This window comes from Mytilus edulis, chromosome 14, assembly GCF_963676685.1.
Source record: "Mytilus edulis chromosome 14, xbMytEdul2.2, whole genome shotgun sequence".
Lineage (NCBI taxonomy): Eukaryota > Metazoa > Mollusca > Bivalvia > Mytilida > Mytilidae > Mytilus > Mytilus edulis.
In genome coordinates, this window is record NC_092357.1 from 19,593,476 (window position 1) to 19,614,221 (window position 20,746).

The window sequence follows — 20,746 nt, forward strand, 5'->3', positions numbered from 1 at the left end:
TGTTAGTCCCCACTGTATACCATGATTTTCAGTTGTTGTCTTCTTCATATCCCAGTCAACCACCAATATAAAGAGAAAAGGAGATATTATGCATTCCTGTCTTTAGTCTGATAGTTTTCCATCATGTCTAACTGCACATCTAAAACCATCATACATTTCCATAATGATGTGAATTATTTTCTGTGGAATTCCATACATAATCATGATGTACCAAAGTGACTCTCTATTGACGCTATCAAAGGCTTTTTCAAAATCCACATAATTTGTATATATGGGTGACCTCCATTCTAGTGCCTGTTCTATAATATTTCTCAGTATGAGGATGTTATCTATACATGCACGTTTTTTTCTAAATCCACTTTTTTCTTCCCGTAGAATGGAATCGATTTTGTGTTTGATTCGTTCTAGAATTATTCTACAAAGTATCTTACCAGGCACTGACATTAAAGTAATTCCACGCCAGTTGTTACAACCTGTAAGGTTACCTTTCTTTGGTATTTTTATGATGATACCATCTTTCCACTGGATAGGTAGTATTTCTTTTTCCCATATTTCATTTAGCAGATCACGTAGGATGTTCACGTTGAGATTTATGTCTGATTTTATTACTTCTGTTGGTATGCCATCTACCCCACGAGCTTTGTTGTTTTAAGTTTTTTAATGTCTGCTTTGATCTCATCATCTGTTATGGGTCCCATTTCTATTTCAATTTGTGGTGGAGCTTCCTCTGTCCTGTCAACTGAAATTTCTGGTTCAGGCCTATTCAACACCTCTTCAAAATGTTTTTTTCCATCTTTCCAGTTGTTTCTCAAATTTGCATATTGTCTGACCATCTTTATCTTTGATGTTAGTACTGTTGGTATTTACTCTGCCACTAAACTGTTTTGTAATGTTATATAGCTTTCTCATATCTCCAACTTTAGATGCATTTTCAGCCTCTTCTGCAATCTTATCTATGTATGCCTTTTTGTCTGCCTTTGCATTCTTTTTCACTTCTTTTTCCTTAATATTATATAGATCTTTTGTTCTCTCTTGTTATTCTCCTGTTGCTTGGTTGGTTTTTGATTTTAACAGTTTTCTTTCCATAATTAGAGCCCAGGTTTTTCACAGATAGCCATTCCTTTCTTTCTTTATGTTTGTAACCTAAGATGTCTTCACTTGTTTTTAGATAAATTTCACTCATATGTTGCCATTTAGAGTTTATGTCAATCTCATTTTCTTCAAGTTGTAAGACCTCAAATCTGTTTTTCAGTTCTATATTGAAGTTTTGTTGTATTTCAGGTGTAAATTGACGTTATACTAAACTCCGAATTATACACAAGAAACTTAAATTAAAAATCATACAAGACTATCAAAGGCCAGAGGCTCCTGACTTGAGACAGCCTCAAAAATGCGGCGGGGTTAAACGTGTTTATGAGATCTCAACCCTACCTCTATACTTCTCGCCAATGTAAAAAAGTAAACGCATAACAATACGCACATTAAAATTCCGTTCAAGAGAAGTCAGAGTCTGATGTCAGAAGATGTAACAAAACATGCAAAAGAAAATAAACAAAATGACAATAATACATAAATAACAACAGACTACTAGCAGTTAACTGACATGCCAGCTCCGGAACCTCAATTAAAATGATTGAAAGATTGTGTCTTCATCATATGAATATCATGCAAAATCTCTCCCGTGAGTGGTTAAGTATCATCCAAACTTTCATCTAGACGATCTGACAGATAACGATGCACAGAAACGCTCGAGGAACATGGGCTCTCGCAACATGTCACCGGTAAAACACATGTACATGGCCATTCCCTCGATGTAGTCATCGATCAAAAACAGCTGCACAAACTTCCGAACAATCTCATAGAAAATAAAGCAGAAACTGTATTACCATACATCAGGACGAACATGCACTATCCAATAGATTTGGTGAATTCTTCGTTGGGAAAATAGACACAATTGGAAACAACCTGAGTAATTCGAACAAATCATCAACAGAAGTTGTCAATGCTCTTGAAGCCGATGTAAAATTCGACTGAAATCCGCTTACTTCGCTTTCACCAGCGTCAACTGAAGAAGTTCGAAGGGTAAAGTCATGCGAACTCGACCCAATTCCTACTTACATTACCTCTTAAAATCATGTCTCGGCAGCTTACTTCCTATTATAACCAAGATAGTAAACACTTCAATGGCAGAATCGCAAGTTCCTGCATTTTACAAGGAAGCGGTTCTAAGACCTTTGTTGAAAGGCACTGGCTACGGTTACATGGAAATGTAACAATAATAAAAATATTATTGTTACATGGGAGACTAATTGCCGGAATGCAAAGTTGGGCGAGAAACCAAAAAATTACCAATGTAACAATAATTACTGAGGCTACGGTTACATAACGTTATTGTTACATGAAAAACAGTACGCTAGATTTATTAAACTTAAATCTTCTATAGTTGTGTTGCTTAATATTCTTTCATATGTACTAAACGATACTTGTAATACTGATAAATAGTAAATATTATTATTCAACAAATATTGTTAAGGTTGAAAAAAAGAAAACTTGGAATGCGTTTTAAACGAAACTGAAACAATATCAAGACATAAATTTCATACAACTATACAACTTGACGCAAATTGATACATCAAAAGCAAAGTTTGCTAACTGTAACTTAAATACTAAGAACTTCTATATGTACACGTATCCGTGGAGGACGTAATCAGTGTGTTCATCCAAAAAAAAAAAACCACTTACTGGATTTGTAGAAATTGCCATTGTAAATAAAAAGTTACAGTAAATAAATTGTATTTAATAAATTTATGTATTGTAAATATAAAATAAATGTCTACAACTTTTATTTTTTAGTACATATTACTAGTCCCATCGTACATTGCTGTTTTTCATGTAACAATAACGCAATGTAACCGTAGCCTCAATAATTATTGTTACATTCGTAATTAAACAGGTCCTTGCCCAACCATGCATTCCGGCATTTAGTCTCCAAAGTAACAATAATATTTTTATTATTGTTACATTTCCGTGTAACCGTAGCCAGTGCCTTGTTGAAAAAGCCTGATCTTGACGATGATGAGTTAAAAAACTATCGTCCCGTTTCGAACTTGCCTTTTACCTCAAAGATCTTGGAAAAGGTTAGTGAAACTCGGTTCGAACAGCATCTTGAAGCAAACGCACTTTTCGACAACATGCTTCAGCATATCTTGTCATTCAACAGAAACTGCTCTTCTACGGTTCACTATGATATAGCATTGATAATAACTGTTGTGCAGTACTTGTTATGTTCTATCTATCCGCTGCATTCGACAATATCGACCATCCCATCCTGATTATTCGGTTTGAATACTTTTACGGCATAACTGGCTCAGCGATGTCATGGATGAGATCCTATCTTGAAAGTCGAACTCAACGTGTAGCAATTGGCTCCGTTTTGTCAGATGTAATAAACATTGAATATGGCGTTCCACAAAGTTCAGTTTTGGGACCCCGATTGTATTGTATTTTTGCAAAACCGATCAGTTAAATATGTCGGCGACACAACTTTAGCGATCATGGGTATGCTGATGACACGCAAGTCTTCCTAGTTATCAAACCCCTCGCTAATTGGGACAACATATCTTTACGTCTAGAGACTTGTTTAGCTGACATTAGTAAATGGATGTGCTTAAACATGCTGAAACTGAACCAAGACAAAACGTAACTGATCTTATTTTTACCAAAAAATCGTGTAAAGGAATTTTCGAATTGTCATCTGTTATTTGATGGATCAATTGTAAGCAATGCATCTGTGGTAAAAAATCTTGGTGTTTATTTTGATAGAACATTAAGCATGGAAAAGCAGGTCAATATATCACCGATGATGCCTGTAAAACTTTGGTGTGCTCGCTCGTCTCGTCACGTTCAGACTACGGAAACGCTCTGCTATATGGTGTAAATGCCAGTTTAGTCAATAAGTTACAGCGAGTACAGAATACGGCAGCCAGGCTCGTTACACGTACCAAGAAACATGATCATCATGTTAAAAAACACCAGTTCTTGTGTCTCTTCATTGGATTTCGGTGCAGTACCGAATACAATTTAAACTTCTTTTGTATACTTTCAAAATCCTGCATGGCCTAGCACCCGTCTATCTCATTAGTGCCTATCAACCATCAAGATCTATTAGATCGGAAAATGCCAAGCAGCTTATACAAATTCGTGTACGCACCAAAATCTATGGAGAAAGACGTTTCGACAAAGCTACTGCGAGCCTCTGGAACAATCTTCCTAGCCATCTAAGGCACGAACACTCAATCGAACTTTTTAAGAACAATTTGAAAACCCATTATTTTAGACTATTCAGTTTCTTTTAGGTTTTTTTAATATATGTGTTTCAAAATTTTATTTCATTCTTATTGCATTGATTGTTTTAATGTTTAAAACCTCTTTTTGTCTGCATTGATTGTTTTCTGTAAAGGAGGCTCGCGTGTATAAGATTTTCAGAAAAAAATTAAACTTGAATTTTTCATAATAAATTTTATTTATTACCTTTAGTAGTTGTTACTTTATCATATGGTACAAAAATCATTCCAAAAAATCAATTCATATTGGCCCTAGGTGACATTTAAAATGTAGATATCATTGGAAAAGCTCCAAATTATCTCCCTTAGGAGCAAACATGCCATTTTTTGGCATTAAAATTGAAATATCTTTTTAACTCATCGGTGACCTATATTTTTTATTGTTGTTTTCGAATAAGCTGTACATAAAATAAATAATTGTAAAGTTTTAGCTATTTAGTTCTTTTTTTATTTCGATATTACCGCTATTTCTTCTATTAGTTCAACAGAAAAAAAGGACATTTACAAAAATGTATGCTTCTTTTGAAAGCAGATGGTGAGCGTAAATGAACGGTGACCCCATTTTTTTATTTCATTTTTCCATTTAGATAAAGTTCATTTATAGAAAAATATAGAAAAATTCTATATTAAATAAAAAATTGATTTTGACCCGCGAGCCCCCTTAAGCATGTTAAGCGCTTAGAATAATTTCAATTAGATAATGCGCTGTATAAATATTGTAAATAAATAAATAAAATAAAAATCATACTATCATAAAACATATGAGACGAACATAACCCGTGTCATGCCAACAACTGTTTTTTTTTTTAATAAAAGTGTTTAGTTCCGATGCAAAGACCTTATAAGTGAATCAATATTAAAGCCAAAATATGTAATCTGTAATGACCTGACAACAATATCGTAACTATATCCCTTCTTCATAAATCTGTTTAAAGGTTTTGTAAGCTTTGAGGTAAATACTGACATTGTTGTGTTTTGTTCAATATACTTAATTAAATCCTCGAAAATATACGCATTATTTTCGGTAAACCCTTTTTTGTCAAAGCAATACGCATAAGCACTTGAGTCCACATCCGCTTGCGAACAGAAACAACTCATTGCTTATAATCATAATAATGATAGATACCAAATTTTCAGACCATACCAACATCAATTAAATTGTATAATAGAAACAGAGTTCTTGCTGTTAGACGGATAAAGCTTTAGTTTCAACCAAAGTCATCAAAATATGACAAGCGGTAATGTAAGTACTCCAGTGACACCTTTCGTCTCTTAAAGAATCAACTGTTGCGAAATAATCCACATATATGAGTTATATGCCATTATGAATTGGTATATGTTCCATGACAATATAGAAGCAATCCCGTCATTTTTGATCATTTATCTACGTTGATGACCTTTCAGGTAATTTCCCTTGCTATTTGCAACACAACGGTAACAGGAAATGCTGACTCATCAGATTAAATTAAGTTCACCCTTTTTTTAAAGAAGAGGTGATGTTTCTCAAATTTGACGTTTCTTGGAATGATTGTGCAAATTCTGTTGACTGTTTTGTTCACCCTTTTTTTTAAAGAAGAGGTGATGTTTCTCAAATTTGACGTTTCTTTGAATGATTGTGCAAACTGTTGTTTATGACTGTTTTGTTCGTTTTTCATGTTTTTTATTTCACAAATTGATTGAACGTCTTTTATTAAACATGTCGTTTAAAAAAATTGGTAACTATCTAATAACTCTCTAAGCAAATACACTTTTTGTACATATTGTAAAATATTGGTTTTATAATTGGTTCATATCATATAGTAAGGTTTGAAAACTAAACACCATTATTTATTATTGAGGTGAGGGTTTTCGCTACCAAGGAACCAAGTACTTCAACTAAAGTTGAAAATTGTTTTAAAGAAAGGCAGCAGTAGTATACCACTGTTCGAAACTCATAAATCGATTGTGAAAAAAAAACAAATCCGGGCTACAAACTAAAACTTAGGGAAACTCATCAAATATAAGAGGAGAATAACGACACAACAGAAACACAGCATTAAAATGTAACACACACAGAAACGAACTCTAATATAACTATGGCCATTTTCCTGACTTGGTAGAGGACATTTAAAGAAAATAAAAGTTTCGTAAAGATTCATTTTGGCTTTTATGTTCCAAAAAATGTTCATGCATTTGCTTTACAAGATACTTGATAACTAATATTGTTCATGCGATAAACACTAGTTAACTATTCTAGATATTCCGTCCTTTAATATTAGAAAAAAAATATCCAAATTTTAAATCTGCCAAAAACTTACTTACAATATTTCACTTTTTTCCTGTAATAAAAAAATCATGACAAAGTTAAAGCAAACCTAATTTGATATAATATACTCACTAATGAATCTAAGAACACTATATGAACTGGTACTTGTTCCAACAGCATTTGAAGCAGAACAGACATATTTACCACTATCAGAAGATTGGAAGTTCAGTACTGTTAAAGAAGGGTTCTGAGTGTTACCGCCAGAATACTTCGCTGTATTGCCTGTGTATAATAATTGCCGTTGCTCAGAACCAGTTGGTGTAAAATACCATCTTATGTCTGAGGCTACTGGTTCCCCGGTTACGAAACATGAGATTAATTGAGATTGTCCCTGGAGAACATCAGCCTTAGCAGGAGAAATAGTAATAGTTAAGAAACCTGAAAAGATAATGACACCAGAGATGGGTCAGATTACTTTCAATGTAATTGCTTAAATTACAATTACTTTGTCATTGTGTACGATTGAATTAAATTAATGATTACATTATTTCTGAAAGTGTCTGATTAAATTAATGATTACTTAGCAAAGTAATAATGATTACATCTGATTACAATGAATTTAAAAGAAACCCCATTTTGAATGATATTAATGAATTAACATTTAATACAACTTAAATACTTTTTAGAAAAGATTTTGTTTTATATATTAGAAAATGAAAACTACAAACTTCATCTATTTAATAAACTACAAACTTCATCTATTTAATAAACCACAAAAGTTCACTACATACATACATGAACATTATGTCACTGGTTATGACCCATTACACTTAATCATCATTGATCTCTGAATTATTTTGACTTCAATTGAATATGGCATTATAAAGAGTTTGCTGTTTGTCTTCTGACCTCTTCGAGACTATATATGTATTTCAAGGTACAGTTTATGGAAATTAAAATATGGATGAAATAAAGTTACCAGTCAAAAACTATGTAAAACTTTTATGGAATTGTAAACAAAATACAAGTCCTATGAATCATTGCATTTTACATGACAAGTTTAAGACATTTTCTTATCTTCAACAAGATATTTGTCCAACTTTTAATTTAGTTTGTGCTAATTAGATAAATTTTCACATGTCTGATTAATCTTTTATTATATACATTGTCCTACAGCTATACTCAATTGGAAATTGCAATAAAAACAAACCTTAATTGGTTTCCTACCTGTCAATAAAAAGTTGACAAAAAAACCAATATTAACAAAAGATCATAATTCAGGATTAAAGAAACAGTTATTATCAAATATATATATGTACATCTTTAAATTGGGATATACATGTAAAATTTTATTTACTAAGGCCAGTACAATATATTTTACTCATTGTATTATATGTCTCTTCTTAGGCTATAAATGATGACTTTTCAATACTGTAACAGTTTATTTTTTACTGAAGTATACAAATCTATTGACATGTTTCATAAAGTAAACCAAACTATCTTAACATGTAAAATATTCTTTAAAAAAGAATAAAAAAATTGTTCATTTATTGACCATAAACACAGTTTAAGATTGTTTTCATTGTAATTAAAATGTAATCAAAAAGTAATCAGGATTACAGGGTATTTTGAAAAGTAATTGATTACAATGATTACTTGAAAAATTGTAATCAATTACAGCTGATTAACGATTACAATTACAATTAAAAAGTCAATTGTTCATGAACAATTGAAAGGTCTTCCCTTTTTTCTTTTATTAATTGCCTTCTTAGTTAAAAAAATATATGGTTTCTAAGGACTTTTATGTTCATAACACGTGGTTGCTAAGGACAAAAATCATTCCTAAGGATAAAATATTACTTCCAGTATTAAAAATGTCATATGTACTATTCATAGTATTTAAAGTTAAAAGAATAATTGATTGCTAAGGACTTATAAGTCGTTGCTAGGGACAAAAATGTCATTTCCAGTATCAAAATTTTTATATTTATATTATTCATAGCCTTCTAAGCTCAAAAATATATGATTGCTAAGATGTTTTATGTCGTTGCTAGGGACTTGACCTCTGACCTTGACCTAACTTTGTAGATCTTATTATGCTGAACAATTCTGCTATTCAAAGTTTCTTTCTATCTCTAACCAATTTTGAGTTATATGCAAACAATCATCATTTCGGACCCAAAAAACAGTTTTGATGCCCTAGTTCCATAACAGAAACCCACATAACAAATGAAGATCTTGACAAGACGCACATTTGCTCTGTTACATTTTATCAGCCATCTTTTATGGTTATTGAGTAAATCAGATAACAAGCTAAGGTCAAAATCTAGGTCATGACCTTGACCTTTGACTTTAGGTCAATTTTCTTGGTCACGTGAATTGATGAGCATTGGTGATGGTCCTAGGTGGTTACAACTTACAGTTTCTGAGTTTAAGTGACCAACCGGCATGGGTCAATTTTCAAAGGGGCATAAACCTACCAATGAGTCGTTGAAACTTTTCAATCCAAATGTAACGAAGAATCAGAGTCTACATTTTTTTCGGTGTTAGGGGGGATAACCGCTATACAGGAAATTTTACGGGGTCGTGCCCTCACCACAAGATAGCTTTTGGTCAACCGATACTAGATACCTAATATCATTTCAACATGTCGCGTACTTTTTTTGGGAAATTTTGTTTTAGTTTGGCGGAAAGAATAATAATAATAGTAATAATCAAAATTCAATTCTTCTTGAATAATTGATAGGTCTTTCCTTCCATTTTGTTTTAATTATACTGTCATAAATAAACTGTTATATATATTGATTGATTAATTGATTGATTTGTTGGTTGGTTGATTGTTTTATTAAACACTTGGGACTAGGGTCTTGTGAAACAAGCAGAAAAAATGAGATCTTGAACCCCGTATTAAACACATGAAACGGAAACATGCATTCATTGATTGATTGATTGATTGATTGATTGATTGCTTGATAAATCGATTAATTGATTGATTGATGGGTTGGTTGGTTAAACACGTTGGATAGGGTCTATTAAAACGAGAGAAAAAACAAAAACAAATGAGAACTTGGACCCCGTATTTAACACATGAAACGGAAACATGCATTGATTGATTGATTGATTGATTGATTGGTTGGTTGGTTGGTTTGTTGGTTGGTTGGTTGGTTATTTAAACACGTTTGATAGGTTCTCTTGATTCAAGTGAAAAACACAAAAGAGATCTCGGACCCCATATTAAACACATGAGACGGAAACATCAATGCACTGATTGATTGATTGATTGATTGATTGGTTGGTTGGTTGGTTGGTTGGTTGTTTAGACACGTTGGATAGGATCTCTTGATACAAGCGAAAAAGAAAAAGATGAGACGGAAACATGCATACACTGATTGGTTGGTTGGTTGGTTGATTATTTGATTGGTTGGTTGGAATTCAAACACACATAAAACTCTTTAAATAGTGTCCAAACCACATAATTTGATGAACTTGACCTTTGACCTTGTGACCTTCGTCATGGTCATTGCTCTATAATGTCATTGCAAAAGACCTATGTCTCAAGGACCTTTGTTAAGAGTTTACTAATAATGGCATTTTATAAACCATCAATAGGGGTTATGTCCCTTACATAATGGAAAAACCAATACAGTCATCAAGTAAAAAAGTTGCCCCTTGAAGTATGAAGCATTTTTCACTGCTTAAATTTTCTGTATCTATAACCATTCAAGAATTATAGGGAAATCAAAGAAATATGAAAATCTTAAATATGACCTTGACCTTTGACCTTGACCTATATTTTCAAGTTTTAGTCCAATGAACTCAAATCTAAAGACCCGAGGTCTTTACAACTTACGGTTCATGAGATTTTTATGCACACAGAAAAGTAAAAAATTCAAGGGGAAATAACTCCTATAAGAAGTCACTGGATCGCTTCGGTTAAAATTTTTTGAAGTTGCCACATCTGGCAAGGAACATTTGAAACAAAAACATTTGCCGCTAAGTCTTATAATTTATGAGGAGTAGTGATAACAGTGTTTTTTTGTTATTGGGAAGATAACTCCTATAAGGTTAAATAGTACACTTCGGTGCCCCTAATACCAGATAGCTTTTATTAACCCGATACTTGGTACCAAAGATCGTCTTGATATCTTGAGTACTTTTCTTGGCGATTGACTTTGAAAACGGCGGAAGAAAAAGAATAATAATTAAAAACCAATTGTTCAGAGAACAATTGAAGGTCTTTCCATCAAAACAATGTATTTTGATATGAAAAGTTGTGAAACTAAGTTTAAAATGTCATTTCAATCGTCAAATGATAGCTCCTAGTAAGCTGATTCCAAAAATATATTGTTTCCATACATTTTTTGTTAAATAAGGGAGATAATTTTTTACTTCCGGTTTGAAAAATGTTACTTCCGATTATATTTGAATATTTACTTGACACTGATTCCAAAAATATCTGGTTCTATATACTTTTATATTAATAAAGTACAAAAAAATAGCTATTTCCGGTTTACAAAAGGTCACTTCCGGTTGTTTTTTACAAGGTTAAATGGTTTGATACCTTTTTCTAAAAGTTGTATATCTTTATCATGTTTACATATAGAATAAAAGCAAAGGTCAAAATCTAGAACGTCAAATTAAACTATGACCTTGAGATCAATTTCAAGGTCATAAACCAAGGACCTCAAATCAAAAGACCATAGGTCTTTATTATATTTAGTTAATGAGTTATATCACCAAACGCGTATTTTTAAATACAAGAGGGGAGAAAACTCCCTTTTACATTCAACGTACGCTTGCAATCAAAATTCACATCTTACGACATGTCGCAACTAACAATTTAGTAAAAATAATTTGTTGATATCTTATACAGTCTTTGGATATAAGTGAAAATAAGCCAAATTCAAATATTAGAAAATGACCTTGACCTTTGACCTTGACCTAATTTTCATTTTTGGGGACCAAGGACCTCAAATCAAGAGATCCTAGGTCTCTATCACTTATGATTTATAAGATAGAAATTCATATCACTTATATCAGATGCATAAGGGGAAATAACTCTCATATGGAGCGGTCATATCGCTTCGGTCCAAATAGGACAAATCATGCGAAGGATATAACGAGCAATTTTGTAAAATAAATTTGTCATAATCTTTTACGGTTGCGAAGGAGATGCGCTAACAAGGAAAACAGTGTTTGGGGAGATAACTCCTACAAAGAAAAGTATTCGTTTACGCAGGGTAAATTTCAAAAGCGCATAAACTGTTCAATATCACATACCAAATATCTAAGCGACATATTGCGAAACAAATGTTTATCGCAAGAACAAAATTAGGCGGAAGAAAAAAAAAAAAAAAAAAAATAATCAGAAGAAAAACAATAGGTCTTTCCACAGAAAAGTGGAAAGACCTAATAAACAAACGAAATACAGTAAGGTCTTTCCATTAAGAAAGGAAAGACATTAATAACCAGAAGAAATACAGTAAGGTCTTTCCTTATACATTGTTATAGAAAAAGGAAAAACCTTAATTACCCCAAGTCTTAATGACACATGCACAATATCAGTCATGTTAAAAACGAAAGTAAAAACCAATACAGGCAAAAACTATTCTAAAATTCGTTACAAAAATCCACGTAAAGAAAAACAACAATTTAACAAAATTAAGTCTATTCAAGCGCGTCGGGCAAAAGTCATGAATTTGAATCCAGGCCAGGGAAGAACAGACAATTTGTTTCTGCAAATTTACAGATCTAACATTGTTAAGCTGATGTTTAGTCGAATTAAATGTACAGATTGTATGTTTAGGCAATACATCGCAGAGTCGTCACTTGTTCAGACGTACTTATAACATTATTATTTCTGTAAATGCATCCTTTCATGGATTTTGTCTTAAAATGCATCCATACACAACATAGAATTTTTTTTCAATAATTATAATTTGTACAAAATGATAACTTGTACACAACATATGTATCGCAAAGATATTTTTGTTTCAAGTACATTTTAGTTATAAGGTCAAAAGATATTCACTGGTGAATATATCTAATCTTCAATATAAAAGAATAATATATAAAGCTGGCAACAAATCTATTCACTGAAAGTCTCTAAATTAATGACCAAAACATAATCTTACATAATTCTAATTTAAGATAATTTTGAAGGTTTTTAAATGGTGGAATTAAAATATTTAATTTGCTGCTCATCGTCAAATCTTGTGTTTAAAATAAACAACATAACATAAAATTTGAAATGAATCAGTCGGGGAAACGTGACCTATTAAATACTAATAAAAATATTGCATAATGCATAAATTGTTTTAGCCAATTTAGTTTTTTTTAAATATGCTTCTACATTTAATATATACACATGAAAGCACCCGAATGATACGTATTTTTGTAGAACGAAAGTCAAACTCTTTATTAAACATAACGACTTCCGTGTACGTGATGATTTCATTAGATATTTATCTATCATTGTACATGTACAACAAGGACTCCGAGCATTCTTCTTTTTTTGTAACTGATATTAGTATTTGTGACTGTGTATTTTGTAACCAAAATTTCATAATTGTGAATATTAGCAAAGTTCTTATGTAGTTTGTATTTTGATAAAGAGGCAACAGTAGTTTACCGCTGTTAAAAGGTCATAAATCGATTGAGAGGAAATAAATCCGGGAAACAAACTAAAATCGAGGGAAACTCATAAAATATAAGGCGAAAACAACGGAACAACAGAAACTCTGAAGTACAAAAATAAACAACAAAAAAACAAACGGCAACATATATATAAAACAAACACATCATTATTACAAGGATTAAGATTTTGTATGAGTGCCAATCGAATCAAAAAAGGTAATTAAAGCCAATATAAGTACAAAGTAAAAGAGCATTGATAGCCAAAATTTCCTAAACGTTTTGAAAGAGGAAAACAACGAAACAACAGAAGCACTGAATTGCAACAAAAAACAAACGACAATGCAACAAACACAGAATCGAACTATAAGATAACAACTTCCATTTTCCTCATTTGGTACAGACATTTTAAGAAAAAAAGGTGGATTATACCTGGATTTGTGTGCAGCAAAACCTCGCGCTTTTATGGCAATGTTAAATATACCTCTAGAATGACAACACTGCATGCAAGTAAATGCAAAAACATTCAGGACAAGAAATATACAAATAACCAATACAATTGTACATTTCGACATGCTAACAACAGAATACAAATGAACACGTAAGGCAATCTAGGACAGCACACAAATATAGCACAACAGATCCACGAACTGTCCCTCACACGATTGTATCAACGCCACAAAAGTGACGTCACAGGTGCATTTAACAAATTGGATATAAATCACGATATTGCTGTCTTCGGATTTCAAACTGGAAATTCCCAATCACCAGCTCTATCACAAATCAGGACAAATACAGTAGAGTCCAGGTTCTATATGCGATATCTAACCTAGGAAAATACTGACTTAATATTTTGGTCATATACATTAATTTTGGTCATCAGAAAAGAAAACGTCGTTAAGGGACAGATAGGAAAGCCGTACAAAAAAACCTTTAAAAACATTTTTGCAGTAAACATCTAACCGTATACTAAAAGTATCTTCACGAAGTCTTGTAATGGATTTCAATATGAAATATATCTGTTCATGAATGATATGGTCAACTTCATAAGTAAAGCTTTTTGTACAATTATAGCTAAAGAGTTTATATATTGAATGATCAGATTTTACTACATCAACTTAATTAAAAAATATAGCACATTTACACCGTGAGCTACATCTGACTAGAACTGACCTCCATTGACAATAAGCCTTGATTTCGTCTGGAATTTTAACCCTGTACCAATATTTATTGTCGCTTGACAGAAATAGTCCTGCTCATCCTCCTCTACAATGTTATATATAGTTAAATCCGTAGCATTTGGATATATTACTATGCTATATTTGCTTCTACTAGATAGTACCGCTGTGTTACCACTAGTACTAGTGATTGAGCTCTTTGACCACGACCATGATGTAGCCTGGGTTCCAGTTATTGTACACTCTATGGTGTAGGACACATCTCCGTAAACCGCAGTTCCATCTAAGGGTTTCACTTTTAATGATATCTGACCTATATAATAACAATACATGTAATGTAAAAATTATTCTCTATACCTTTTATGTTTTCTAAGCTTTTTTTATGAGTTAACTGTATCAGGAATGTGTACATACACAAGTTTGAAAGCATACAAGATGTGTAAGCAACATAACAAGTGAAAAGCTTTATAACACAACGGGACTGAAAAACAACAGCCAACTAATGTAATTGGAATGCCATTACTATATTTGTACGAACTCTGAACATATAAATGAAAATATTGATCGATGGCTATTTACATTTCATTGAATCACTGCAAACTTCTTGGCATACATGCAAATATATGTATATTCTTTTATTTGTACTGGTTTAAGGGACAATATAAAAGAGAAAAATAAAAAATAGGGTCAATATGGGAAATAAAGACATGTTTATACATATACGAGGAGCGATTTTTTCTTTAACTTCTGCGTTTAACTATGTTCTCAGTATAACACCCGGGATGCCAATCAGAGGTTCCTTATCTTTCTACACATGTGGAAAACGGTCTATTATCTTGAAATAAACGCATAAAGTATGAAGCTGATCAATAAATCGAGCCACCAGATGTGCGACAATTTAAAAAAATATGTTAAAGACCAATGGCTTTCGACTAAGGAGTTTTTAATATCTTAATGGTATCTAATAATCCCTCTGACTTGTTTTACTAACATATAAGAATTAACAAATCAACACAATATTCGTGTCTTACAGGCTCGAATTGTGTTAAATTTCAATGTATACAATACATCATACATCATGAGACCATGCACGTTGCATAACACATCATTACATCATTACAACAAGCCCTTTCACATTCCAATTTAAATCATACACGATTTGCATCATTCAAAATCACACAAAATCTGATGTGTATGACAAATATACAAAAAATGGATACATGTTATAAGATTGAAACTAATATATAAAGCAATACAACCTTTCTTATGCACCTGACTATTACACCAAAACCCAGACATCATTACACCATACGCATTATATGTAATTAACTTCATAAATTTATAAGAGCTGTAAATAAAATAAAAATCGTAGAGCACTGTATGATCGTTAAAAGCAGCATATCTTAAATGTTGGTAAAGCACAGACAAATAATAACATATGGAGTTTTCAAAATAAAAAAAAATATATCCTGTTGATAGAAAGGGGAATTCATAACCATAAAGTAAGCATACGTTAGCAATTGTAATATTAGTATAGCATGATGGTTATTCGTGAGTTAGGGAAAGAGCCTTCATAAACTGTGAATTAGCATTCATAAGAGATCTTACCTCCGTTTTCTGTTTCAACCTCCGAAATAACTGAAATATACGGGCATTTAAAATTAACTCAAAGTCGCCAACAACAGATGACTATACATTTATAAAGAAGAAAAAATGTTAATGTCATCAAATTCGGAATTACGACTTCCCTTGTTGATAAAGATATATTGTAAATCATCTGCTCACCATTATAAGTTATATGGTTTGCTACTGACCCCATACGGATCCATAGAGGGTTAGTAGAATCCATAGGGGGTGATGTCGGGGGCCGAATCCCCTATGAATTTTATTTACCCTCTATGGATCCGTAGGGGGTCAGTAGTTAACCGTATAACGAATTTATCGGACGCTGGACTTTTTCTGCGGCGTTTTGTTGAAAAATAAACAATGAAACACAACAACTTTAATAGATGACGTCGCCATTATCGCGTCTTGAACCCCATATGAAACTTACTAACCCCATACGGTCTCATAGGGGGTCACCACGTGACGGCGTTTAACCAATCACAACGTGATAATTTATCTGTGGTCCGATAAAAAAGTTTCGTTTTGGTAATACCTAAATAAGACAACATTGACAAAATGCGTGATTGACATTTAGAACAATACAAGGTAAAGTTTTGAGCACTCTAACATTTTTATTTAAGACGAATTACCTTATAAGATGTTTAATGAGAAATTAACAATTCATATGAGTATCGCTTTTTAATCAAATCTATATTGCTGCTTTAGTTAAAACCACTGTATTTATAAAATTTGTTATGAAGATCGTCTGAATTAGTTTCATTTTTTTTAAAGTCAATGCAGTGTTCCTATGTTTTTACAAAATACATTTTCAAAATTAATAACTTATAAAATAACTTATAAGTGAAGTCACAAAAATAAAAAAAAACAAACCGATAAGTGTAATGACCAAATAGCAACTTATCGTATGAAGATAGACCATGTTTGTGAAATTTAAAAGATAGAACGTAATAGATAAAGATCGTTTACTTTTATTAAATATGATTTTGAATTTCTGACAATTATTTAAACACCAAATGTGTTTTTCAAATTTGTTTTGTATATTATGAGATTTAAGGTAAAGTACTTCCCCCGATTAAAGTGCATAATGTTTTCTTATGTTACGTCAAATTAATTTAGTATGTGAATAGTTTTGTATTATCCTACCCCTCAATTCGACACACATAAATCGTTGGCCAGCTTGTAGATTGATCATGAATGAAATTGAGAATGGAAATTGAGAATATTTTAAAGAGACAACAACCCGACCAAAGAATAGATAATATCTGAAAACCACTAACGCAGCGAGAAAATCCCGTACGCGGAAGTGTGACGTAAACAGAACTTAAATTAAAATAAGAACTATCTTTAAAAAAGATATCCGACGTATTTAAATTTGAGTATATGTTTAAAACTATCATTTCGATAAACTTCAGAAGCACAATGACTTAATGATGCAGAACCTCTTTAATAAAATCTCCATCTGAATGTAACTACAAGAAATTCTTTACTAAGTCTGGTTATATTAAGGCAATAGTATATAAGAATATTGTGATGATACCTAAAAAAATGTTTGTAAAAAAATCCAGTGCAAAAAAAAAAAAAAAAAAAAAAAAAGAAACAAATATACATTTACTACTGTTTACATTACACTTAATTCATGGCTAACAAAGCTAGACACTATTGTTGGTAGTATAAGTTATATCTTTCTATTTACATTCACCCAAAACCCCGCGGAAATATCAAATGCGAAAGTTTACATTAAAAATTATATAATTGTCCAGAATAAACAGCTGTCATGAATGCAAAGAGGTATTAGAGAAACAATTATTTTAATTAAAATATAAATCTTTGTAAGATCTAGTTCAAATATTTAGTTTTTCACTTGCTTTCCATCACGATATAATTTTCGAGACGTTTTTTCAAACACAACCAAATCACCCATCGTGACAGCTTTTTGTCCAATCACAGAAAGGATTTTCGAGCATACATATTCTGTTGATTTTCGAGCATACATATTCTGTTGCCATAGTGAAGCGTCTTTAAGTTCAAAGGGCACAAAGCGAAACTTACCGACTACGTCGGGAAAACATACAAGACAAACAAAGCCAGAGCTCTTGACTTGAGATTTGCGTAAAAATGTACATCAAGCAAGAATTGAAGTTGTGTTTTGAAAAATAAATTATCAGTTGACATGCATATATATTTTCAGATATCGAAAAGTGTGCCAAACAAATGTAATAGTCTTGACTTGGTACATGAATTTATCGAAGAACAAATTAGCCATACTTACGATGTTACAAAACATACGTAAAGCATATATATTAATTTATCATGCATCTTACAATTAATAATGATGTCGAGTCTAGTCCTTGATTCGTCTTGTGAATACTAGAAGCAAAAAACCCAAATGCGAGGATTAAAGATAAAATTGAGAATGAGATTGGAAAGTGTGTCAAAATAACAACAACTCGACAAAAGATATTGGTCCAAAGAGCAGAAAACAGTTTAAGGATGTTATGTGTCTTCGACACAGCGAGAAAGTAATATATCTTTTGAGAACATCAAAATATGCAGTCAAATTATTGATTAATTCCATTAATTCACCCCAAACTGTCGACAAATGACTCGTGTCTATATTTAGAAAGATATAAATATTCTTCTATTTCTAAATGTTTGTTCATAGATTTAAATGATTCACTGGTAACAACAGTAAGTGCAAGTGTGTGATATTTCTATAGTTTCTTTAATATAACTTTCAAGGAGAATACAATTATTTAAAGTAAGGCTATCAAAAATCGAAACCCCACATAAAACAAAACGATTCTTACTCCAAAAAATAATAACACAAGAATAAACAACCTCTTAAAAATTTATTTGTCTTTATATAACTGCACTCAAACAAGCATTTTGTTTTGTTTTTCACATCTTTATAACTGTCATATTAATTTAAACATATTTATTTATAGTGGATTGGGAAACGAGTTATTGCAACTTATATTAATCCCTTTCCCCCCTTTGCGGGTGCGAATGCTGCCTTGTAGCAGCATTATCCTGCTCTCTTTGGAAATCTACGACGGTGTCTTTTACGTGCAAGAGATATGACTCTCCTAACACGGGTCAGCCATTTATCGTCCCCTTCCGATGGACTATCATCGTTTCCTTACAATCATACTTGCAAATGGTGTCAAGGGATTAATAAGTGTCCGTAAATTCATATTTATGAAGTAGATAATAATGAAATATTATTGTATGTAAGATTGTAGACTTACGATTTATTATCGTGTATGTGTTTGTGCTATGATTCTTAGTATTGTAGTGTTGTCATTTTAGCAATATTTTGTAATGTTGTCATATAAGCAGACAGGTTGTATAGCAAAAAAAGCAGGTTTTCTAAAAATGTCCTGGTCAGGAATATGTCAGTTGCAATAGTACGTAAATGTGTATGTTGGTGTTATTTTACTTGCACTTCAGTGTTATTGGTGTTCTGGTGTTCCTATTTTTCCCGTTATAGTTTTTATTTTCCATCGCTGGTAGTTTCAAACCCGGATTTGCTTTATCTCAATCGATTTATAACTTTTGTACATCGGTATACTACTGTTGCCGTTACTTAGTACATTAAAAATTAAGAAGTGGATAATTTTCAAAATTTCCCTCAATAATGTCTTCTTAGATTTTTAGACAGTGGTCAACACTACAAGATCATTTATTGCGATCTAGAAAATTTTGATTACAATTAATGTATTCAAAGTTCAAAATGTGAACTTTTTATTCGTGTAACGCCGATCCCTTAGATTACCTTAGCTGGATTTGGCAAAACTGTTAGGAATTTTGGTCCTCAATGCTCTGCAACTTCGTACTTTATTTGGCCTTTTTAACTTTTTTTGGATTCAAGCGTCACTGTTGAGTCTATTGTAGACGAAACGCGCGTCTGACGTATATACAAAATTTAGTCCACGTATCTATGATGAGTTTATTAAATAATTGTTACAATTTCTGAATTTGTAATATCTAATTTTTGTCGGTGTTGCTATACGATTAATATTATCGATAATCTTGGGTAGGAAGAGACAATTTAATATAAAAGAATATATTATTCTTATTATATTTGCAAAGAAATATTTTACGTCAATAATTATACTACAGGTTTTTTACGATTTGATTTGCATATGTTACAAGGACACATTCAGGACTATGGCTATTTAAAGAGATCTACTTTGCAAATATTAACTAAGATTTAAAATTATAATTGGTATCAATGTCGATACGTTGAAAAAATAACAGTTTAAATTTTAGAACGTTAACTTATGATTTTAGGGGGAGACGCATATGAAACAGTGGGTAGCATTTATCTAATACTGAATTTGTCTAAAACTTTGTTACTTAAATTCTCTTGTATGTGTAAATAAGTACCTACCATATATAAGGATCAAGTGAAATACTGAAATATCCATATTTACTTCATGAGGAAGTATATTTCACAAATCACTTAAAGTTTCATCGACGATGTGTGTCAGGGTTAACAATTTCAATGAAAGATCATGTGTGAATAAGAACTTTAAATATCACTATTTCGAGACACAACATAATTATTGAAAGTAATTATACGACAAGTAGATCTTTTGGGACAATATTGCATTCATCTTATTAAATGTATTAAGGATGTTCACTACGCTGTTTCAAAACAACAAACTTTTTACAAGACTTTTATGAATTGTTTCCCAAAATGAAAGGCTGAATTTAAA

General features: G+C 31.9%; 1 protein-coding gene across 2 annotated transcripts in view; it reads right to left on the minus strand.

The window, feature by feature from the left end:
* LOC139503675 (peroxidasin homolog) overlaps nucleotides 1-20,520 on the minus strand; it is a 31,748-nt gene extending 11,228 nt beyond the window's left edge. For both annotated transcript variants that reach the window (XM_071293496.1, XM_071293495.1), the window contains exons 1-4: nucleotides 20,419-20,520; nucleotides 16,008-16,037; nucleotides 14,395-14,712; nucleotides 6,721-7,026 (exon numbers count right to left, since the gene is read on the minus strand). In XM_071293496.1, the coding sequence (XP_071149597.1) occupies nucleotides 6,721-7,026; nucleotides 14,395-14,712; nucleotides 16,008-16,037; nucleotides 20,419-20,455 (691 nt within the window). In that variant the 5' untranslated portion in view covers nucleotides 20,456-20,520. The remainder of the gene's footprint in view (nucleotides 1-6,720; nucleotides 7,027-14,394; nucleotides 14,713-16,007; nucleotides 16,038-20,418) is intronic.
* Nucleotides 20,521-20,746: the final 226 nt, after the last annotated feature.